Raw genomic sequence first — 18321 nt, forward strand, 5'->3', positions numbered from 1 at the left:
CTGCGTCCCAACATGGCGCCGGCGGCAGCGGGGGCGGCCGCGGAGCGCGGGGCCGCGTCGGGCGGATGGAAATACTGATGACGGTCCGGAGACTCGCCTCCATCTGTACCATGGTGAGAGCCGCGGCCGGCCGGCAGCCGCCATGCCCGGGGCCCGGCGGGGGTGGCCGGCGAGGGGCCCCGCTGCCGGCCCCGGGCGGCGGGAGCGGCCCCGGCGGGACTGAGGAGGGCCCCGCCGCGGCCGGGCGCAATAAGAATTAGCAAAAGTGGTTAAAACCCAGGTTTTAAGGGAGGAACCGCCGCCTGTCCGGGAAGGGGGGGTCTGTGGGGGGCGGTGGCCTCGCAGGGGGCCGGGTGAGGCGGCGGGGGCCGCGCCGGGGAAGGGGCGAGAGAAGCGGGGTCGGTGAGGCCGGGCTGAGGGGGGAGTTGCTCCCAGCCGCTGTTTTGATGGATTTGGAGTAATTAAGCCCTAATGGCGGGTGGGGAGAGGTGGCCGGGACAGCAGGGAGCCCTCTCCCGAGATGGGAACCGGCTCCCTTCGGGTGGGTGTGTCAGCCCTTGGCAGGGATATCGCCAGGGCAGGTGGATGCTTTCCTACCGAGGGGGAGGAACTAAGGGAATTACCGGGCGTTAATTCCTTTTTCTGGCTGGGATCACAGCCATTTGTTGTGATAACTAGGCTCCATTTGAAGGTTGTTATACTAGTTTATAAAAGCTCTGTAATCGTTTCCCGTGGATGCATGTAAGAGGGTATCACCCATATTGCCGATGAAAATCCAGCAAGAGGGAGGCTGATAATTGCATGATTATGCAGAATTTTTAATGAAGTTACATTGCTGCGTAAATAGAGGCCGGCGAGTGGTTTGTCTAGCACTAAAGCACAGCTGACTCATAATAAAATATTGCGTCTCGTTAATGATACGCCATCTAAACATTTCCCAAAGATTCATTCTATGGTTCTATGACACTGTAAGGAGTTTAATCAGTATAAGCTATAACAAGGGCTTGAATTGCCGAAATCCAACACAGACTCAGGCTGAAAGTATTTAGTATTTTAGTATTTTGGTTTTTGTGGTCAAACTTCAGTTTTAGGTCTCGTTTGAAGCAGTAGCAAGCCAGAGAGCAGGCTGCAGTTCAGAAGGGGCTCCTGCAGACCAACTTGCTGAGCCTGACTTCACACGTGTGTAAAGGGTGCAGAGTCTTTCCCTTTCTTTTTCACGTAGGTACCGACTACTGCTATTGATTAACTCGAAATCCAGTTGAACTGAACCACAACGGTGCTGTACAAAGCCCAGTGTTTGTATTTTCATAGTACTATTCTTAACAAGGGAGATTAATTATTTAATTTTTGTGTAATTTCTGGCAATGGATACCTTTGGTGTTGCAGAAGACTTCCCAGAACTTCATACTTCGCCAATCTCACTCGATTATTTTTTTTTCAACATAATTTATATTTTTAATTGCCCATCACAAATGCGGGTGAATTTAAGGTCATGAGAGGTGGCTGAATCATGACTTCGTTGTGGAGTTCTGCACCCCAGAGGCAAGTGATTGACTCAATCCCATATAATATTTTGGATGCATTCCTGAGATCAGCTGACTGAGCCTCAGATTAAGAGGGCAAATGTAAGGCAATGCATTTTCCTATGAGTACGTAGCCGAGCCTGAATACAGCCATCCCAGGGTTTGGGATTTGCTTTTAGAGACTTTTGGCCGTAGGTAATCAACCTTGGATTCATTTTCACTCCTGTGCTTACCTTGAATTTGGATGACAGAAGATACTTGTAGCCTACTAATGGCCCTTCTGAAGTACGGTGTGGTTATTTTTCAAGAGGAGACTTTTTGCAGTAATGCAGCTTTGGGGAGGCAGGTTCTTCTTACTGTTTTTGTTTCAAGTGGAGAACTTACTGTTTAATTTCTCTGCACAAGATGTTGAGCGGTGCTGCTTGCACTAAATGATTGTATGAAACTTACTTTCAAATTTCTTATATAGCTGTTTAATCAAATGCTATGGAAGTTTTCAGCATCAGTGTTTTAGATGCATATATAGCTTGGCTAAACTTACTGTCAATCTCACTATTTTTTAATTCAGTTAACCCAGAAAAATTAAGGTCTGCATGCTGTATTTTAAAATTGAATCAGTTTATTTGCATCTACTTCAATTAACGTCCAGTAAGTAAAAATACTGCTTGCTTTGTCATGATGCGAATATGAAAAACCTGAGCCTTCTTTATAAAAACATTTAATTACATTAACAAAGTCCCTTTGGTAAACTACTTTCTTCAGGATTATGCTAATATGTGGTGATTGTACAGTACTTTACATCTTTTTAGTAAAATTTGCAGTTTTTACCAGCACTTCCAGTCATCATCTGTGCTTCAGGCTGGAAAACTGAAATGCAGGTTTATGACCCTCTCAGACCCCTCAGTCAGTCACTATCGCAGGGACTGGTGTTGCTGGCTTTCTGTCTCAGAAACTCCTCTCTTCCGCAGTATCTCTTTTGAAATGAAATTCAATGCCCCGTCTCATTAATAGACAGCAATATAGTTATAACTTTAATTACATCCCCATCCCTAAAATAACTTCCTGGTTTTTGTAGCGTGGATCAGTTCTCCCGTGCCTCTTGATCATTGCGTTTTCTTGGTGTGAGCACCGTCCCTTTTTCAGCGATTGCCTCACATTCATGTGGCAACTACGGCATTGCGAAGATTGGAAACTCATAGGAAAATACGTGTTCATTTGAATATGATTCATTGCCTGGTGAGGCTGCTGACATCGTACGGCAAGAGCTACCAACTAGAGCTCTGGTTCTCTGCTCTGTCCCTTGGACTTAGTTTTGTTTCCCAGCCCTTATCTTTACTGCAGACTCGAGGAGTTTCTGCCTTCTTTCTGCAAGCAACTGCAGAATTATCGGGGAGAGTGAAATAGAAAGCGCTATGGAGGCATTTTGTTACCCTTCATGATAAATGCGTAGCTTCTGTTTAAAAAATATTTAAAAGTGGTATCTTTGCAGTTCTGTGGCATGGTCACGGACAGAGGCGAATCTTCTCTTCACTGAGGAGAGAGAGCAAGGGGGGCTGAACTTCCAGGGGTCTGACTGGATCATTTAATCCAGAAGATGCCTGCTGTGCTCCGAAGGGCTGAGACAGTTGGAGAACTGAGTTATTGAGTCAGGAATTGGGGTTTTTTGTTGCATTGACAATGACTTTTTTTTTTTTTTTTGGTTGGTGAAGCAAAACAGGATACTGGAATGGAGCAAGGTGTGATCTTTTCCTGTCTGACAGCTGATTTTGTGAAAGGTCTGTAGTAAGCTGTTCGGAGAAATATTGGTGTTTCTTGGTCAGCTAATTAGGGACACTTCCCCTAGATTCACATCTAATTGTTTGCTAAACCAGTAAGACATGCCTGAAGAACTCAAATCCAGTATACAAATTGGTGGTAGTCTGATTCTGCTCCTCTGAAGCAGTGCAGCGTGGATATAATTATTAACGTCAGTGCTAGAGAAGAGATGACTGAATCATTTGTAAGTAATACATTGCCATTTGCCACCTGAATAATTTACACTATTCAGTTCAAGCAGGGCTTTCATGTCCCTGATGTATAATGTTTGCCTTGCTGCTGTTTCACCTATATTTGTAGAACTTTGCTTTAGCTTTATCAGAGAAACAGCATTTATAGCTGGGGAGATATTACCGAGGCAGTGGAAAGAAGGGAGGATGAAAGTAAAGCCAGCTGAGCGGAGTTCTGTTCCCAGCAGTGCTCTGCTGCTTGGTTGACTCGTTAAGCTGAAGGAAAAATAATATTCATCTTTGCACCAAGCTTGAGAATAACCTGCTTTGTTTTAGGGGAAAAAAAAAACCCCTGCATAACCCTTTGCGAACTGGTTGGTAGCTCGCTTTGTGCAAGGTTTTTCTCATGCCGTTTGTACTCCAGTTTAATCCCGTGGGTGTGATGGGTGGTTATTGATGCATTCGCCAGATTTTGGGCTTGCAGTGGTTTGGAGATTGAAGCCTATGCAAAGCAGCCAGCCTGCAGCTGACAGCCAGCTCAGATGCAAAGCACACAGGTCTCCTTTGAATGATTTTTTTTTTTTTTTTAGGGTTTTACAGGAGTCCTGAACTACCACATGGAGGAGTTTTTCTGCTCTGCTGGTATCTGTTTTGATCCCAGATTGTCTATAAACTTGAAGATTTCGTGACTTCACTGTCCCTGGGAAAATGAGAGATCCTAACTGTGTTGTGCCATGGAGTCCTGAGCAAACTGTGGGCAGTGTCTAGTTCATTAGTTGAAACTAGATATTAATTATACTGGAGGACCTCTCCTGCAGAGCTGTTACAATTTAAAAATAAGGTATGAAAGCCTGGGAAAAGATGTTAAAATAGCAGAGCGTAGCTAGTTCAAGAAGTGCTCTAGATTATTGAATCTTCCTTGTTTTGTTCTTTAATCAGGCTTCAGAGCAAATACTTTTAATACATTGAATTCATCTGTATTTATATGCACATCATTTAGTATCTTGTTCCTATTAAAAAAATTAATGGCTTCCAGTATTTGCTCTTACACGTCAATTTGGAAGATTCCTAAACTTGTTGCCAAAATAAAGGGCTGCTGTAGATTATTGTTTTGTTTCTTATGTCATATTTTATATTTTCAGCTCCTTTCCTAATGATTTATCCACTTAACCTCTCATGTTGTGAATATACACGCGTTCAGATCCATTGATGGGCCCTGTGTCTGACTTTTCCTGGTGTTTCTGTGCCTTTTTAACCTGTACCTGTGGAATGCCTGAAGTTACAACCTGTTCATAAACCTGTGGTGTTACGTTTTGCCTTCCATCAGCACCCGCTTCCTCGCTTTTTACAGCACTGTTCCTCCACTGTTTGATGTGTGAAAGTCATGATAAAATCTTATTACCAGCTCACAAAAGAACAATACTGGTAAACTCTGGGCCTGTAGATCTGTTTCTGTCTGTTCTTTTAGAGGGCCCAAAAGCTGTAAAATACCGTAAGTGCTGTACTAGCCAGACTTCTACTCCTGTGTGTGTTACTAGGTCATTTGAGAGAAACCCAAGGTCAGGAGAAATCTTGCGGAGCTTTTCCAGATGGATGAATTTAGATGTGAACACTTTGGTAATCTGGGAGGCAGTGGCTGAGAAGGGGGAAATAGGTTGCTCACAGTGCCACATTGCAAAGGACTCTAAGCGGTACTAATTTTAAAGAGCATAAAATTACAGAATTTCACAAGTGTGTATGACTTGCTCTGCCCACGGAAGCGCGGCCCAGATCCTGTGGACCTGGCAAGACCAGCTCCTAATTGAATAAACGTTTCCGTGAAACAGTTTACAAAGCATTCTGTATTAGTTTATTTTAAAACACTCTCATTAAGACTTCAGGTTTTAAACGCTTCATAACAGTAAACTTATTTGGAAATACAGCATTTTCTAATTTCACCGTGATCCCCCTGACACTGGCAGTAGCCCGAGTGCTCTGTGTGAACAGTGGGCAGAGGCAGCGCTTTCCTGTGCGCCCCGAAAGGTTGTGCAGATTTTAAGAAGATTCCATGGTATTTGGAAGCCTAGAGTCTTGGAAAGTCTGTGACACTGTTACACCTGCTCCTTTCAAGATTATCAGTTTGTTTTGCCAGCATAAGCATGCGGAGTGCTGGAATCCAAAATTCAATTTACCATAATTCGTTATGCCTGGAATGGCAGCTTTCCGGGATGCATGAAAAGGGATCATTTCAAAACCCAGATGACGGTGAGCAATAGCTGAGCTGACAGTTCTTTTTATCTGACTTCTGTGCCATGCAACCAAGGAGTTTTGAAAGATGGGGAAGCAATATCTAATTCTGTGTTTAGAAAATCATGGCTGTGTGTTCTATAAACTGTTTCAGGAATCCAGCGCCAGTTCTGCTCCCGTCTGCACTCCCCCACGTGGTAATTTTAATAGTCCTGAAGCCTGAATTATCACAGCTAATACAGCAAAGTAAGTGCAGGCAGCCTTTATAAAATGCATCGTCTCATTCAGATTTCTTTCCTGAAAGGTTTTAGTTTGCTCTGGTTTGGCCTAATTGTTCTTTTTGTCATTTATTTTTGGTTTTGTTTTGGTTGGTTTGTTCACTCTTTAAAAAAAATGACTCTTCAGTCATGCAGTGTATTTAATCAGCTTTTCTAATCTTGAGAGCTGCACGATGGTGTCCCTTGGAGCCTTTCTGCCCAACTTGAAAGCTGCTTCCCAGTTTTTTTCAAATGCTATATCTTAGCCAACCCTAATTTGTTAAAAAGAATCAAATGAATAATTAGAGACTTCAGCAAGACTTGTGCACCATGTATGTTCTGGACACTGAAATATCTCCTGGGTATCTGTCCCTTTTTTGCCTTTCTTTAAGGGAGATATTTTTTGCAGGCAGGTGCGTGCTGTACGCTCAGTGGGAATAAACTGGTTCCAGTCCAAAAGCTGAGTTAGTGTGGGATGGAGCCCAAGGCAGTATATCATAGGGGATTTTTGTGTCAACAGGCTGTTACTCCAACCAGGAGCTGCACGGCTCCTGAGCGTGCCTGCAGCCAGAATACAAGTTCAGAGATAGCCCAAGTTGCAACGCTTTAATGGCTTCATTTGAACTGAATTATATTAATTGCAAATTTATCGTTAAAGAAAGGCTGTATCTTCAGATTTTCATGGACTGTTTGCGGAGTGGTTTAAATTAACTGATGGTCTCTAGCTCGTTAAAAGTAATCTGCTGATGAGATTAGTCTTGTATTTTAGATGGGGCTAAAGCATAGGAAACTGCAGTTTAAACATTGTATGAAGTACAGATAGTAATCTTTCTGGAACTTCGGGAGCAGTAATACATATGTATGCTGATTTTAAGACTTCTCTTCTGAAAATCTCCTGCTGTCTACAAATGGAGCAGCTAAATTGGTGGAGCGCCCCAAAATAAGCACAGCAGTGACTTACTCAGACTTCTTGTAGATGTCAGGATCATTAGTATTAAAAAAAAGTTGTTTCTGGTTGTATTTTTTTGAAAAGATTAGAAGAGCTTCATGGTTCTAGTTACTTCCTTTATTGTTGTATTTTAAGCAACTGCTTCATCCTTATTAGCATTTAAAAAACTCGAGCAGCATTTGTTTGACAAGTGCACTGTCTGTTTAGGTGTCTAAATCTCTGTCTCCTTCTAAGAAACCAAACAAATCTTCAGTATTTTATGTCATTATGTTGAGCTAGTAATGAATGGTTATAAATCCATTGACAATCTGCTGTCGTGTGGATTTTCCTGTGAATTTCAAAAACACTGTATAATCAGAGCACGTCGGAAATGCTGGTTGCAATGTAGCTGCCTTTAATGACTATTTTAATGGTTATATTTTTTTGGATCTTCACTTACTATCCCTCTTCTTTTACTATAGTTTCTTCTCGTTTTCTTACTGTACTTCTTTCTCTTCCAGCCCATCCCATAAAAGAGAGAGAGTGAGTTGGGGGGGTTCAGCCTGGAGAAGAGAAGGCTCTGGGGAGACCTTAGAGCCCCTTCCAGTCCCTAAAGGGGCTCCAGGAGAGATGGGGAGGGACTCTTGATCAGGGAGGGGAGCCATAGGATGAGGGGGAATGGTTTTACGCTGAAAGAGGAGAGATTTAGATGAGATCTCAGGAAGATCTTCTTTGCTGTGAGGGTGGTGAGAGCCTGGCCCAGGTTGCCCAGAGAAGCTGTGGCTGCCCCATCCCTGGAGGGGTTCAAGGCCAGGTTGGAGGGGGCTTTGAGCAACCTGGTGTGGTGGGAGGTGTCCCTGCCCAGGGCAGGGGGTGGCACTGGAGGGGCTTTATGGTCCCTTCCAACCCAAACTATTCTATGATTTTAAAAGTGTCACACCTCCATGTCTCCAGTTTAGAACGTACACCCAGTTGCTTATATTGGGTGGATTGTGCTGACGTGAGACGCTCCACCATTCACTGGTGTGAAACCAGCACCCTCCAAAACATACATCCCGAGCCTTCCTTGTGTGTTGGCTTAATCCTTGATAGAATTGCAGTTTAGCAACGGTAAATGCCATAAACTTCTCTGCTTCCCCTCGCTGAATCTCAAGGCTGTTGCAAAAAGGACTCTGCGATCTTCCCGCTCGTAACCCTTTCCCATCATCTGCTTTGTGAGGTTCCCCCCCGCCCCTTTTTAGAGCTTCAGTGCCTCTCCGCTCGCTGTTTGCTCGAGCTGCAGTACAGCATTGACCTGATTATTTTTGACAAGAGCCCTGAATAACAGCAAGGATACTGACCCAACGTTGGGCTAATTTTGATCCTTTGTCACTGCAGCTAGAGCAGCAGCTGCTTCGTGCTCAGAAGACCTTGCTTATCAAGATAGGACAACATTGCTTTTAGAACCATTCCCACGTCTGCAAAGTTACCTCCAGAGCAGCAAAAAAGAGATATTTATAAATGGAAGTGTGAATTCCTTCCAAGTGTGAAAGATAAAAAAAATCTGACTGGTAACGCTGGTTAACCTGGAATAATAGTCCACTTATTCTCAGCCAGGTTTTGCAGAGGACCAGGATTTCACTGAAACTCAGTAAAATTAATTGTAGTAAAAGAAGGGAAAAGTTATATCTGGAAGCAAGACCCATGTGGATGGTGAATGCATGGATTTCTGTCAGCAGTTGACCATAGTTTGTGTTCTGAGCTCTGTAGTTGTCATTAATCGCTCCCAGCTGTTCTTCTGTTCATCAGTAGCTGCAGAAGAACTCTTGGCCTTATTATAATTTCTACTGTAAAGCTACTTATGTGTAGAAAGTAGAAAAGTGATAACTCTTCTTCATCTTCCAACAATTATTTCTTCTTATGACTCTTGTCAGATAAGCAAATGCCATCTATAGGCCATTTGTCTGTAAGAATAATTACAAATTCAAATAAGTTTAAGGGCATAGAAGTATTTAAGCCCCTGGCAACTGTTGATACGTTTTCAGTTTCGGAAATCAATTAACTCTAGACCAGGGAAAATGCTCATTTTTTTTGCAGGGATAGTCAAAAACTGTAGAGGTTGTAAGAGACCGTAATGCCTGAGCATTCTCCTTTCTTATCTCCTTTGGTGATGCGATGAATTGGCAGTGTCATCTGGCTAAGAAATAGAAGTCGTCTACTATTTTTTCCACTTGCGTGGTGTACTGAACTGGAAGGAAATCTTTAAGACTTCTCTGCTGAGCAAAAGGGACTCGCAGCTTACAAGTTGGAAGGCTCGATAAATCTCTGTTCTCGTTTTGATGGGTTTTTCAGTTAAAATTTCAGCTGTACTGTGGGATCACTTCATCTGTCATGACTTGATCAGACACCTGCCTCAGATAAAAGGTTTTGAAACTGGTCTCTTCGTGTCCCTTTTTACATTACCATCCCTTTTTGCTTTACCAAACTCAACGAAACTTGCCTTAGAAACCTTTTGGTGTTCTTTGCATAAATATTAGTTGTACTCAGTCCTGTCTTCCCTTTATCTCATACATATCTAATGCTGGAGTGATGTCCTTCACTCAGATGGGATGAAAAAAGGAGGAAAACTTGAATATTAACAATTCTCTGTGCTTTTGTTTGATACTTTAAAATCTAGTATATGGAATTTTTTTTTTAAAGGGTGTTCTTTGCCTTTTCTGATGGAAATCAGTGAGCACAAATATTCTTGGATAGGTCCCTTTTTTAATGAGCTGATATGCCTAAAGTAAGATTACTGCAGCTATAATAGAAAATATTTTATTGTTGGTCTGTCGGGGTCATCTTGGCCGTTGTGAACAGCATCTGTTATTCTGATCTGCTAAAATGGTGATGGTTCAGATGGGCCAGGCAGCTTTCCATTTTTCTATTTGACTAATAATGCCAGACCTTTGGAAACCCTCTGAGCCGAGCTTGCTCCGGAGATTCGAAGTCAGTTCTGCTCATGGGTGTGTGAACAGAATGGGGGATGTCTTGGAAAGTGCAACCAACCTCTGAGACAACATTTTAAGTCACAGTAATTTCTGGAAAATTCCAAACCCTGTTTAAAAGTTGCCGAAACTTTAGTTGTCACCTCCCCCACCAATATAGAAGTGTTAAATTCACATCTCTGCGAGAGTCTAATTATATAAGTAAACCAGTATTAGCACTTTAGTTAAACTGGGGGACGTTTTCCTCCTCGGGTAGTTATGTGTTGACTGTATAAATTTGTGTTTTGTTCCTGCTCGCAGAGCTGTGCACAGAAAGTTTTATCATCTCTTCCTGGAGTAGCTGAGCAGTTCCTTAAAAGCATTTTCTTGCACCTCCTAGAAGTCTCGAGGATGTAATTCTAGCTTTTTTTATAAGATGTATTTATTTGTCTTGTGCTAGCAACGAGAAGTCAATTCTAATCTTGTGCACTGTGTTATATTTAGCTGCATTTTATTTACATTATTCGCTTAGCTTTTGTATGCCAAGCAAACTCAATTGATATTTATTAGTGATTTTTTTCTTGTCATTTTTTATTGCTCCTACAATGTGTGTGATAGTTTAGCAAACCCAGATCGATTTTTCTTATGTTTTTAGATGTGTAAAGTACAGTAAAGATGCAGAAGAGTTTTTGTGGCACCCCAGAAGAGATGCATCTCCCTTGATTCCATAAATAATCAAGTATAAATATTCATACTTTGGACACTTGCCACTTTGGTTAGATTATATTTCTCGATGAGAAATGCGACTTATGTTTCCAAAATTATGAAGCGTGTATTGTTTCTTATGAGCAAATATTTATGTGTTTGAGGCCTGCCTCCATCCAGTATTTATCCAGATGGAAAAATCTTTTATTGGGGGCGGGGAAATATGCGTAGCACCTATCAGTCTGAAAACAAACCGCTTATTGGGCTTCACTACAGCAAGACACGGCTCACGCTGCACTCGGTTTGGTCTCCAGTTGGTTAATTTGCTATTAGCAAATGTAGTTGCAGAGATCAGAGATTGTGAGTAGCTGAACTTTGACTCCAGTTACGCAGCGTCACTCACAGACGAGACATGTATTTTCATCCTGAAACACGACCGAGGCCAGTTTGTGCTGCCATCATAAAGTACTTCTTTTTTCCCTACTTACCTACCTGTTGCCTTGTGTGGGGTAGTTCTCCTGGACATTGACTCCCATGATAAATCAAAGTTTGCATCTTCAGAACTATTCATGACTAGTTTGTGGTTTTGATTCCTCCCACAATTACTTGGAGTCCTGGGTTGCTTTTCATGATTTTGTTGTGCTAATGTAAAGTGTTCTCTGACAAGAAACTTCAGAAACATTGCAACTAAATGTTAGGTTAATTAACCTTCTCTGGCTGATTGACTAGCATTTAATTTATTAAGGAAACCTTAATTTTTAATATACCCCTGCAGTTAATTTACCCAAATTTACAAAGTTTGGCCAGTAGATACAAGGAAGCACTTGAAAAAAAAGGCACATGTGACTTGTTAGATTAAATGGGTAGATACATGTGGAATATGGGTTGGTGGGTAGACACATACGGAATACGGGTTGGTGGTTTAGTTGAATTGCAACACTGGTTTATGGTAGGTTATTAAATTCTTTGTAGCATACTTTTGTTAAAAATTACAATTCTTACACTTTTATTTCTTTGTTCACGTATTTATTCCATGTGTTGCTTTACAGTCTGAAGTATTGGGGTTGTCTAGTTGCACTGGTTCGGGAAGTTGTGGTACCAGTTTCTCTAATACAGTGTTGGAGATGATGGAGGAGGCGAGAAGCCAGTTCAGAGAAATTTAAACTGAACTTCACACGCTTGCAGATTTTCCACGTATCCCTTCCTAAATCTTGAAACGTGCACAATGTAAGAGTAAAGAAACCTCATTTAGCAGCCAGCTCTGATGGCAAGACTGAAAATTTGTCAAAACCAGCATCACCTGTTCTTGTGCATTCTTGGATTAAGAGAAAAAGGGAAAAGATGGAAAGAGGTGCATAAACCACTTTGAATTTGAAGTAGACAAAGTTAAAATTGAAATGAAAATGTTGGTATGCTTTACTTCTTGTTCTGTGTGACAATTAAGACCATGTGATATGTAGTGGTATTTTTCAGTTGTATCTGATAAGTTCTATCCTCATTATATTGCTGGAGGCTCAAGGATGTATCAAAATGCACTGTGACCTTAATACATTGTCCTTAAATTAAGGGTAGCAAAGCCAAAGCACTTTTAGGTCATCTGAGTTTGAGGAATGTCTGATAAACTTCTTTCCATTCTTTTTGTTTTTTGTAATGGTGCTTCACTTGGCCATAGCACTTTCCAGAAATAAAGTTAGAAAGTTAATGTATTTCTAATGTAAAGTGTCAGTGAAGGCAAAATTTTTTCAAGAATTCTTTATATGAGAGGCAAATAATAATCAGCCCCATCAAACCTTTGTGCAGTCCACATCACAAAAAGATGTTTTTTCTTTCATGGACTTTGTACCATATTGGTTTTGTCCCCCAGGTTTAGAAGTTCTCTCTGTGTTATAAGTTTCTTTATTTTTTACAATTCGTTCTTGGCTAAATTGAAATTGGTGTTTCTAGGTCACTGTGACCAACCTGAAGTCTTAGGTGAGAACAAATATCTTGTTACTAACTTTCAAATAAATTCAAATGCAACCCCTTCCCTCCCCCCATCTGTTAGATCAGATAACTTCATCAGCTGGAATTAGAGTTGAGTTTTTAAGTGAAACCGTGGTGCCTTTTATAATAATGAAGCATCATATTGATTTCATTTTGAAGAACATCGGAAACACGAGATGCTAATTCTCAACGGAAGCAATTTATTTTCTTAGCTTCTTCGTTTTTATGTGTGGAGTAGAGTGGTATGAACTCTGTTGGTGGGGGTTTTTTTGTTGTTTTTGTTTTTTACGAAGTTGGGGTTTTTTTCTCTAACATAAACATACTGTTTCTTTACAGGGCGCCAATGCCTCTGCTTTGGAGAAAGAGATTGGTCCTGAACAGTTCCCTGTGAATGAGCATTATTTTGGCTTGGTCAATGTAAGTGAATTTTCTGTGGTTGAAAGGCTAATCTTTCAATTCATATCCTAATTTTGAATTTAACAAGATTCTCTGTTAGAACTTTATCTATGAGCACTCCTAACTTAAAGTGGGACTCTGCGTAGACACCACATCCAATGGTGCTGTGCCTTGTTATTAACCGAGTTTCATCTTAAACACAGAAAAAGAAGTCTGTCTATTATAAAGTCTTTGAGAGAAACCTTCCTACTCAAGTAGGTTTCTAATTATAAGATTTTAATATTGAGTTGGAAGAGACATTAATAAAGTGTGTACATTGTTCATATGCTCTTTTAGAGAAGAGAAATTTGATTTTACACTGACGCTGCAGTGGATGGGAGCCTTGAGATTTTCAAATGAAAATGTGTGACTTTTCTAAAAACATATTACTTGTGGGATTAGTGGAAGTTCTTCTATGTGAGGACATAGAGTGACACACACTTGGTTGATAATTTTCTTACATGTGACAGATGATGTGTCTTTTGCACACCAAATAAGGTTAATATAGCTACTAACGTGTTATTTGTTGCAGCTCGTTACAAACCCATTTAATTGACTTCTGTGTGGGTTTCTAGCAGTTTGTGTTCTCAGACACCAAACTATCTAAACATGTTGAGTTATATTCCTTAAGTATGGTGTTAATGACCATTCCAAAGCTGCTGAGGTTTGCACCATAATGAGAAAAATGGAAGGCATCTCCAATTGTAACATAAATAGCAGAGCGATGAATAGTGTGAAGAGGAAAAATAGCATTCTAAAAATAACCGGAATTATTATAACCACATCCATCCTCTGTTTTGAAGGACAAAATATGACTAATACTGTTGTGCTTTATTCCTTGCAACCAATTTCTTTAGGGTGATCGTTTTCATGCTGTTGTTCTGCAGAGCTTTTTCCAAAGTTATTTCTAGTTCTTTCATGATTTGAAATTAATTGGAGCGCTTTAAAGAGGGTGGTTTTATGACTTCGGCATCGATACTAGTAAATGTGTGGTTGCGCTGCAAATAGAATCAGGTGTTGAACCTGTGGACAATAAAGGCTTTAATAGTTTTAAATAGCTATTTTATTTAAATAGCTATTTTCTCTTTGGATCTGAGCTGAACAGTTTGGCTGCAGTCAAACCATAGCTAAAGCCACCGCAGAGAATATGGGAGAAGGGTCTGACCGTTCCTTCTGACACCCCATAAAATAGATCATGTGTAATGTTGAACTGAAGTGCGGGAGGGATGGAACAATGTTTTCATTCTAGAATGACATCTCAGTTTTTATTTTAAAAAGCCTCTATCTTAAAATAAGCCTTCAAACTTTATTTTTACATTGAAAGTGTAAAATTTTACAAGTTGTTAGGAAGTCCAGTATTGTTGGCTCTAAATACAATCAGTTTTAAGCAAAAAAAACTTCGTTTTTGCATCTTTTTGAAATATTTATACTAGAGAAACCATGGCAAAAAGATTTTAAAACCTACGGGTTTGTACCTGTTTTTTTCCTTTGTGTTTTATGTCACATTAGACTTCACGCAGTATTTGAGTATTTAACCCATGCACGTAGCTCCAGGTTTGGAAATATTCATCAGCCCGTTGAGAACTGCCTTGGCAGCCTGGTTTTGGGGGTTCTGTCGAAGACAAATGGCCCTCTTTCAGAAGAATTTCTAGCAAAGTTAAGGTCATGATTGGAGAGATCTGATTACTTTGTACTTCTAAACGCAAACTGATTGCAGTTTGCAAGTGTGACACTGCTATATAATACTGTTTATTTGTGGAGAACTGTCTGTACTAAAGAGAAGGGTAGGTCAGTAATTGAGCTATTCAGAAGTTTCCCAAGGCCCTGAATCGCTCAAAGTTGGAAGGATTTTGTTCTGATATGAAAAAAAAGTCAGGATTGCTGAAATAAAATGCATCACATGGTCGTTCTGTAAAGTACTTGGCATGCAGTAAAATAGCTAAAATGCTAGCACGCAAGATACTGATTTTAGGAATAAAAATTCTTCCCCATTACTTTATGTAAAGGTGGTGGCAGGCAAGGCGAGTTGAAATACTATTTAGAAGGACATTTTTAAAACCTAAAGCATGGCATAAAGCGAACTTTTCACCACATCACTGACTACTGCAAAGCATCTTGCATCTTACTGGCAGGAATTTTTAAAGCTATTTGGATGGAATTTTAATTCTTTAACTCCTTTAACTCTGTGTTGGTTTTAATAATTTCTCTGTGGGTAGGATCAAAGCAGGAAGTGTATAACCAGTTGACTTCATGCTTTTTGAGGTGATTTCTCCATGAATACAGTCTTAACATCTCATTAACTACTTGCGTTGTAAACTTTTTTGACTTAAGATGCACCATGACCTTCCATTTCATTTAAGATGGCCAATTTCTAGTTTCTTCTGTCTCTTAATTTTCTGGAATTATTATAGACAACTCTATTAGATGCTTCATCTGAAAACAATGATATTTAATTAGACCTTTGGTAGTTCTCTTGCCTATTTTGTCTTGTATGCAAATTTAGTTAGTGATGCTTATTTGTTTTCTTAGGTCACTAACAAGCCTATGGGTTAGGTTCTATCCTAATTCACATTTGAATTTTTGATCTTGCATATTTGTTTTCCTCATGTCAATAAATTTTAACTGTTGTTCTGTATTGTTTGCCTATGGTATAAATTAATGTTAATGTAACTATGATGCTGTAACCTTTTTAGCTGTGTGAATTAAACAGTTAATTTTCTGTTTCTGTCAGCAAACTGACTTGAAATCATTCTGCTACGGTAATCACACCAAATTTTGTTGAACAGTAGCGGTCATATTTTCTGAGAACCGCTTAACAAACTGTGTTCTGTAGTCAGATTTGTCCTTTTGTTTATTTAAAATATTTTGTTCTCAATGCTCCTGAGATGCAGAATCTCACTGCCAGGATGTCTGGGGACTGGCAAACCCAGATTTTGTTTCATTTCTTTGAAGCAACAACATTGTACAATACGGTTGCACAATAAATTGCAAAGAAACAGCTTGAGAAAACATGGGGTATTTCTCGTGGATGACGTGCTAATATCTGAGTGTTTCTTCTTTTTAAGCGGTGTGGAACGCTGCCTCTGGAATTCGTTATCGTTGTCCTCCTTTCTCTAAAACAACACTGCCTTCAGATATGGCAGATATAAACCAGATGCTCTTTGAATTTGCCTGCATCATGTACTTCTCATAATATTTCATTATAAGCAGGAACTATTTAACGGATACCTTGCTGACTATCTCTAAAAAGTACTTTTACTTTTTAGAGACACAGGCAAATCTAACATGAATTCATGCGTTGAGCTCTTGGTACTATAACAGCTGAGACGCGGGGATGCTGATGGATGCTGTCTCTTCCTGTTTCTGTGTTTCTGTCCCTCCATTCCGCTGTATCCTTGGCCCCTCCACATCAGCAGGATCTCCCCTACCAGGATTCAGACAACACTGCATCTCCAGAAGTTTTGATTTTGTGATGAGCCCTCAGTTTGGGTTGAGGGTTTTTTTTGTGTCAATGATTTTCTGCTTTTTTTGTGTGCATGGTATTGCTGTGACTGTTGTCTTCTCTTCCTCTTCTTGCTGTTACCAGCTGGGATGATACAAGGATGAGTCTGTTACACCATGCCTGCTAGTATTTCCCCAATAAATGAACTCTGACAGACGACTTTTCCATTTTCAGTATGTGACATTCTTAATGAGCAGCCTCTTTCTGTCATTCCTTTTTAACAGACCTAATATGAAAACGTTTGTTTTCCTTTTGTTCTGTTTTAACCAGTTCGGCAATACCTGCTACTGCAACTCAGTCTTACAGGCACTTTATTTTTGTCGTCCATTTCGGGAAAAAGTTTTGGCGTACAAAGTGCAGCCTCGAAAGAAGGAAAGCCTCCTGACATGCCTCTCTGATCTCTTCAACAGTATTGCTACGCAAAAGAAGAAGGTGGGAGTCATCCCACCCAAGAAATTTATTTCCCGATTGAGGAAAGAAAATGGTAAATGAATAGATGAAATTTTTATGCAGATTTAAGCATTGGGGATTTAAGCATATAAAGCGTAAACACAATTTCCTTTTTAAGTGAGTCCAAATTGTCGAGTTTTAACAGATTTTTGGAAGATTTTTGAACTCCTGTTTGTGGTGTGAATTTCACCACCTCTAGCGTAGGTAGAGATGATATCAGAACTGTGCTGTGTCGTAAGGGGATTATCTAGATCTCTTTGCTTCTGGACTTGCTTAGACCAAGCACAGAGCACGTATACAACTCTCGTTATTCCAATTATTCCACATTGGCATCGTGTTCTGTAGAGCTCTGCTGCAAGTTGGCACGTTTTGGGTCATTGCTAGAAATTGTCGTGGGCTAAACAGACCTCAAAGTTGAACTCTCTAAGGAGACTTAACCACCCTTTGCCTGATTTCTTATATTTGCGGGAGGATAAATTCCTTATGATGAGAACTAGTGGTTATTTCCCAGAGCTACTTTGTGAGGAGGAGTTCTGTATGTTGATTTATCATCTCTGCTTGAACTTGAAGAGATAACAAACTTATAGGAGGGGTTTTTTGCCCCTTGATGCTGGACTTAATGAACTAATGGCCAAAGGCAACACATCTGAATTTCTTTATTTCTCTCCCTCCCTAAAGAAAAAAAAAAAGAAAACAACAAAAAAAAAAACCCTAAAAACCAATCATGGTTTTCTTCAGTTCCAAGAAATGCCCACACTGAGTTTCCTTTATGTTATTTTTCAGCTGTGTGTTTCTTGCAACCTGGGGAGTAGGTGAGGGTAATCTAACATCTGTTGAGAACAACAAAGTACAATTCTTCAAAGACTCTTTAGCAACGTAACCCACAACTGTATAATAGGGTAGAGAAGGGGGAAGGGCACACACTGGTTGCTAAAAGCATAGTAACTTGATGATCTGATGTATCTGTACTTTTTCATTCTCCTTGATCTCTTCTTTTCCAGAATTATTTGATAATTATATGCAACAGGATGCACATGAATTCCTAAACTACCTACTTAACACTATTGCTGACTTACTACAAGAAGAGAAAAAGCAGGAGAAGCAGAATGGCAAACTCCAGAACGGCAGCATTGACAGCGAAGAAGGAGACAAGATCGATCTGACGTGGGTCCATGAAATCTTCCAAGGAACACTAACCAATGAAACCAGATGTCTTAACTGTGAGGCTGTACGTTTAAACCAAAACCAAACCTCTTAGATTTTTCACAGGTTCTGGATCATTTTCCCTAATACCGAGCGCACTTTTTCATTCATTAGGATAGATGAAATTGCACTCTCTCTATTAAAATATGGAACATAGCCTATTTTATGACTGTATCACC

At 40.3% G+C, this 18321-nt stretch overlaps 1 protein-coding gene across 1 annotated transcript in view; it reads left to right on the forward strand.

Moving 5' to 3' along the window:
• Window positions 1–18321, forward strand: part of LOC141464378 (ubiquitin carboxyl-terminal hydrolase 12-like) — a 28882-nt gene continuing 10561 nt past the window's right edge. Inside the window, exons 1-4 of the mRNA XM_074147260.1 lie at window positions 1–113; window positions 12889–12969; window positions 16760–16973; window positions 17941–18167. Coding sequence (XP_074003361.1) covers window positions 66–113; window positions 12889–12969; window positions 16760–16973; window positions 17941–18167 — 570 coding nt within the window. The 5' untranslated portion in view covers window positions 1–65. The remainder of the gene's footprint in view (window positions 114–12888; window positions 12970–16759; window positions 16974–17940; window positions 18168–18321) is intronic.

Source organism: Numenius arquata, chromosome 5 (genome assembly GCF_964106895.1).
Source record: "Numenius arquata chromosome 5, bNumArq3.hap1.1, whole genome shotgun sequence".
NCBI classification, from domain to species: Eukaryota; Metazoa; Chordata; class Aves; order Charadriiformes; family Scolopacidae; genus Numenius; species Numenius arquata.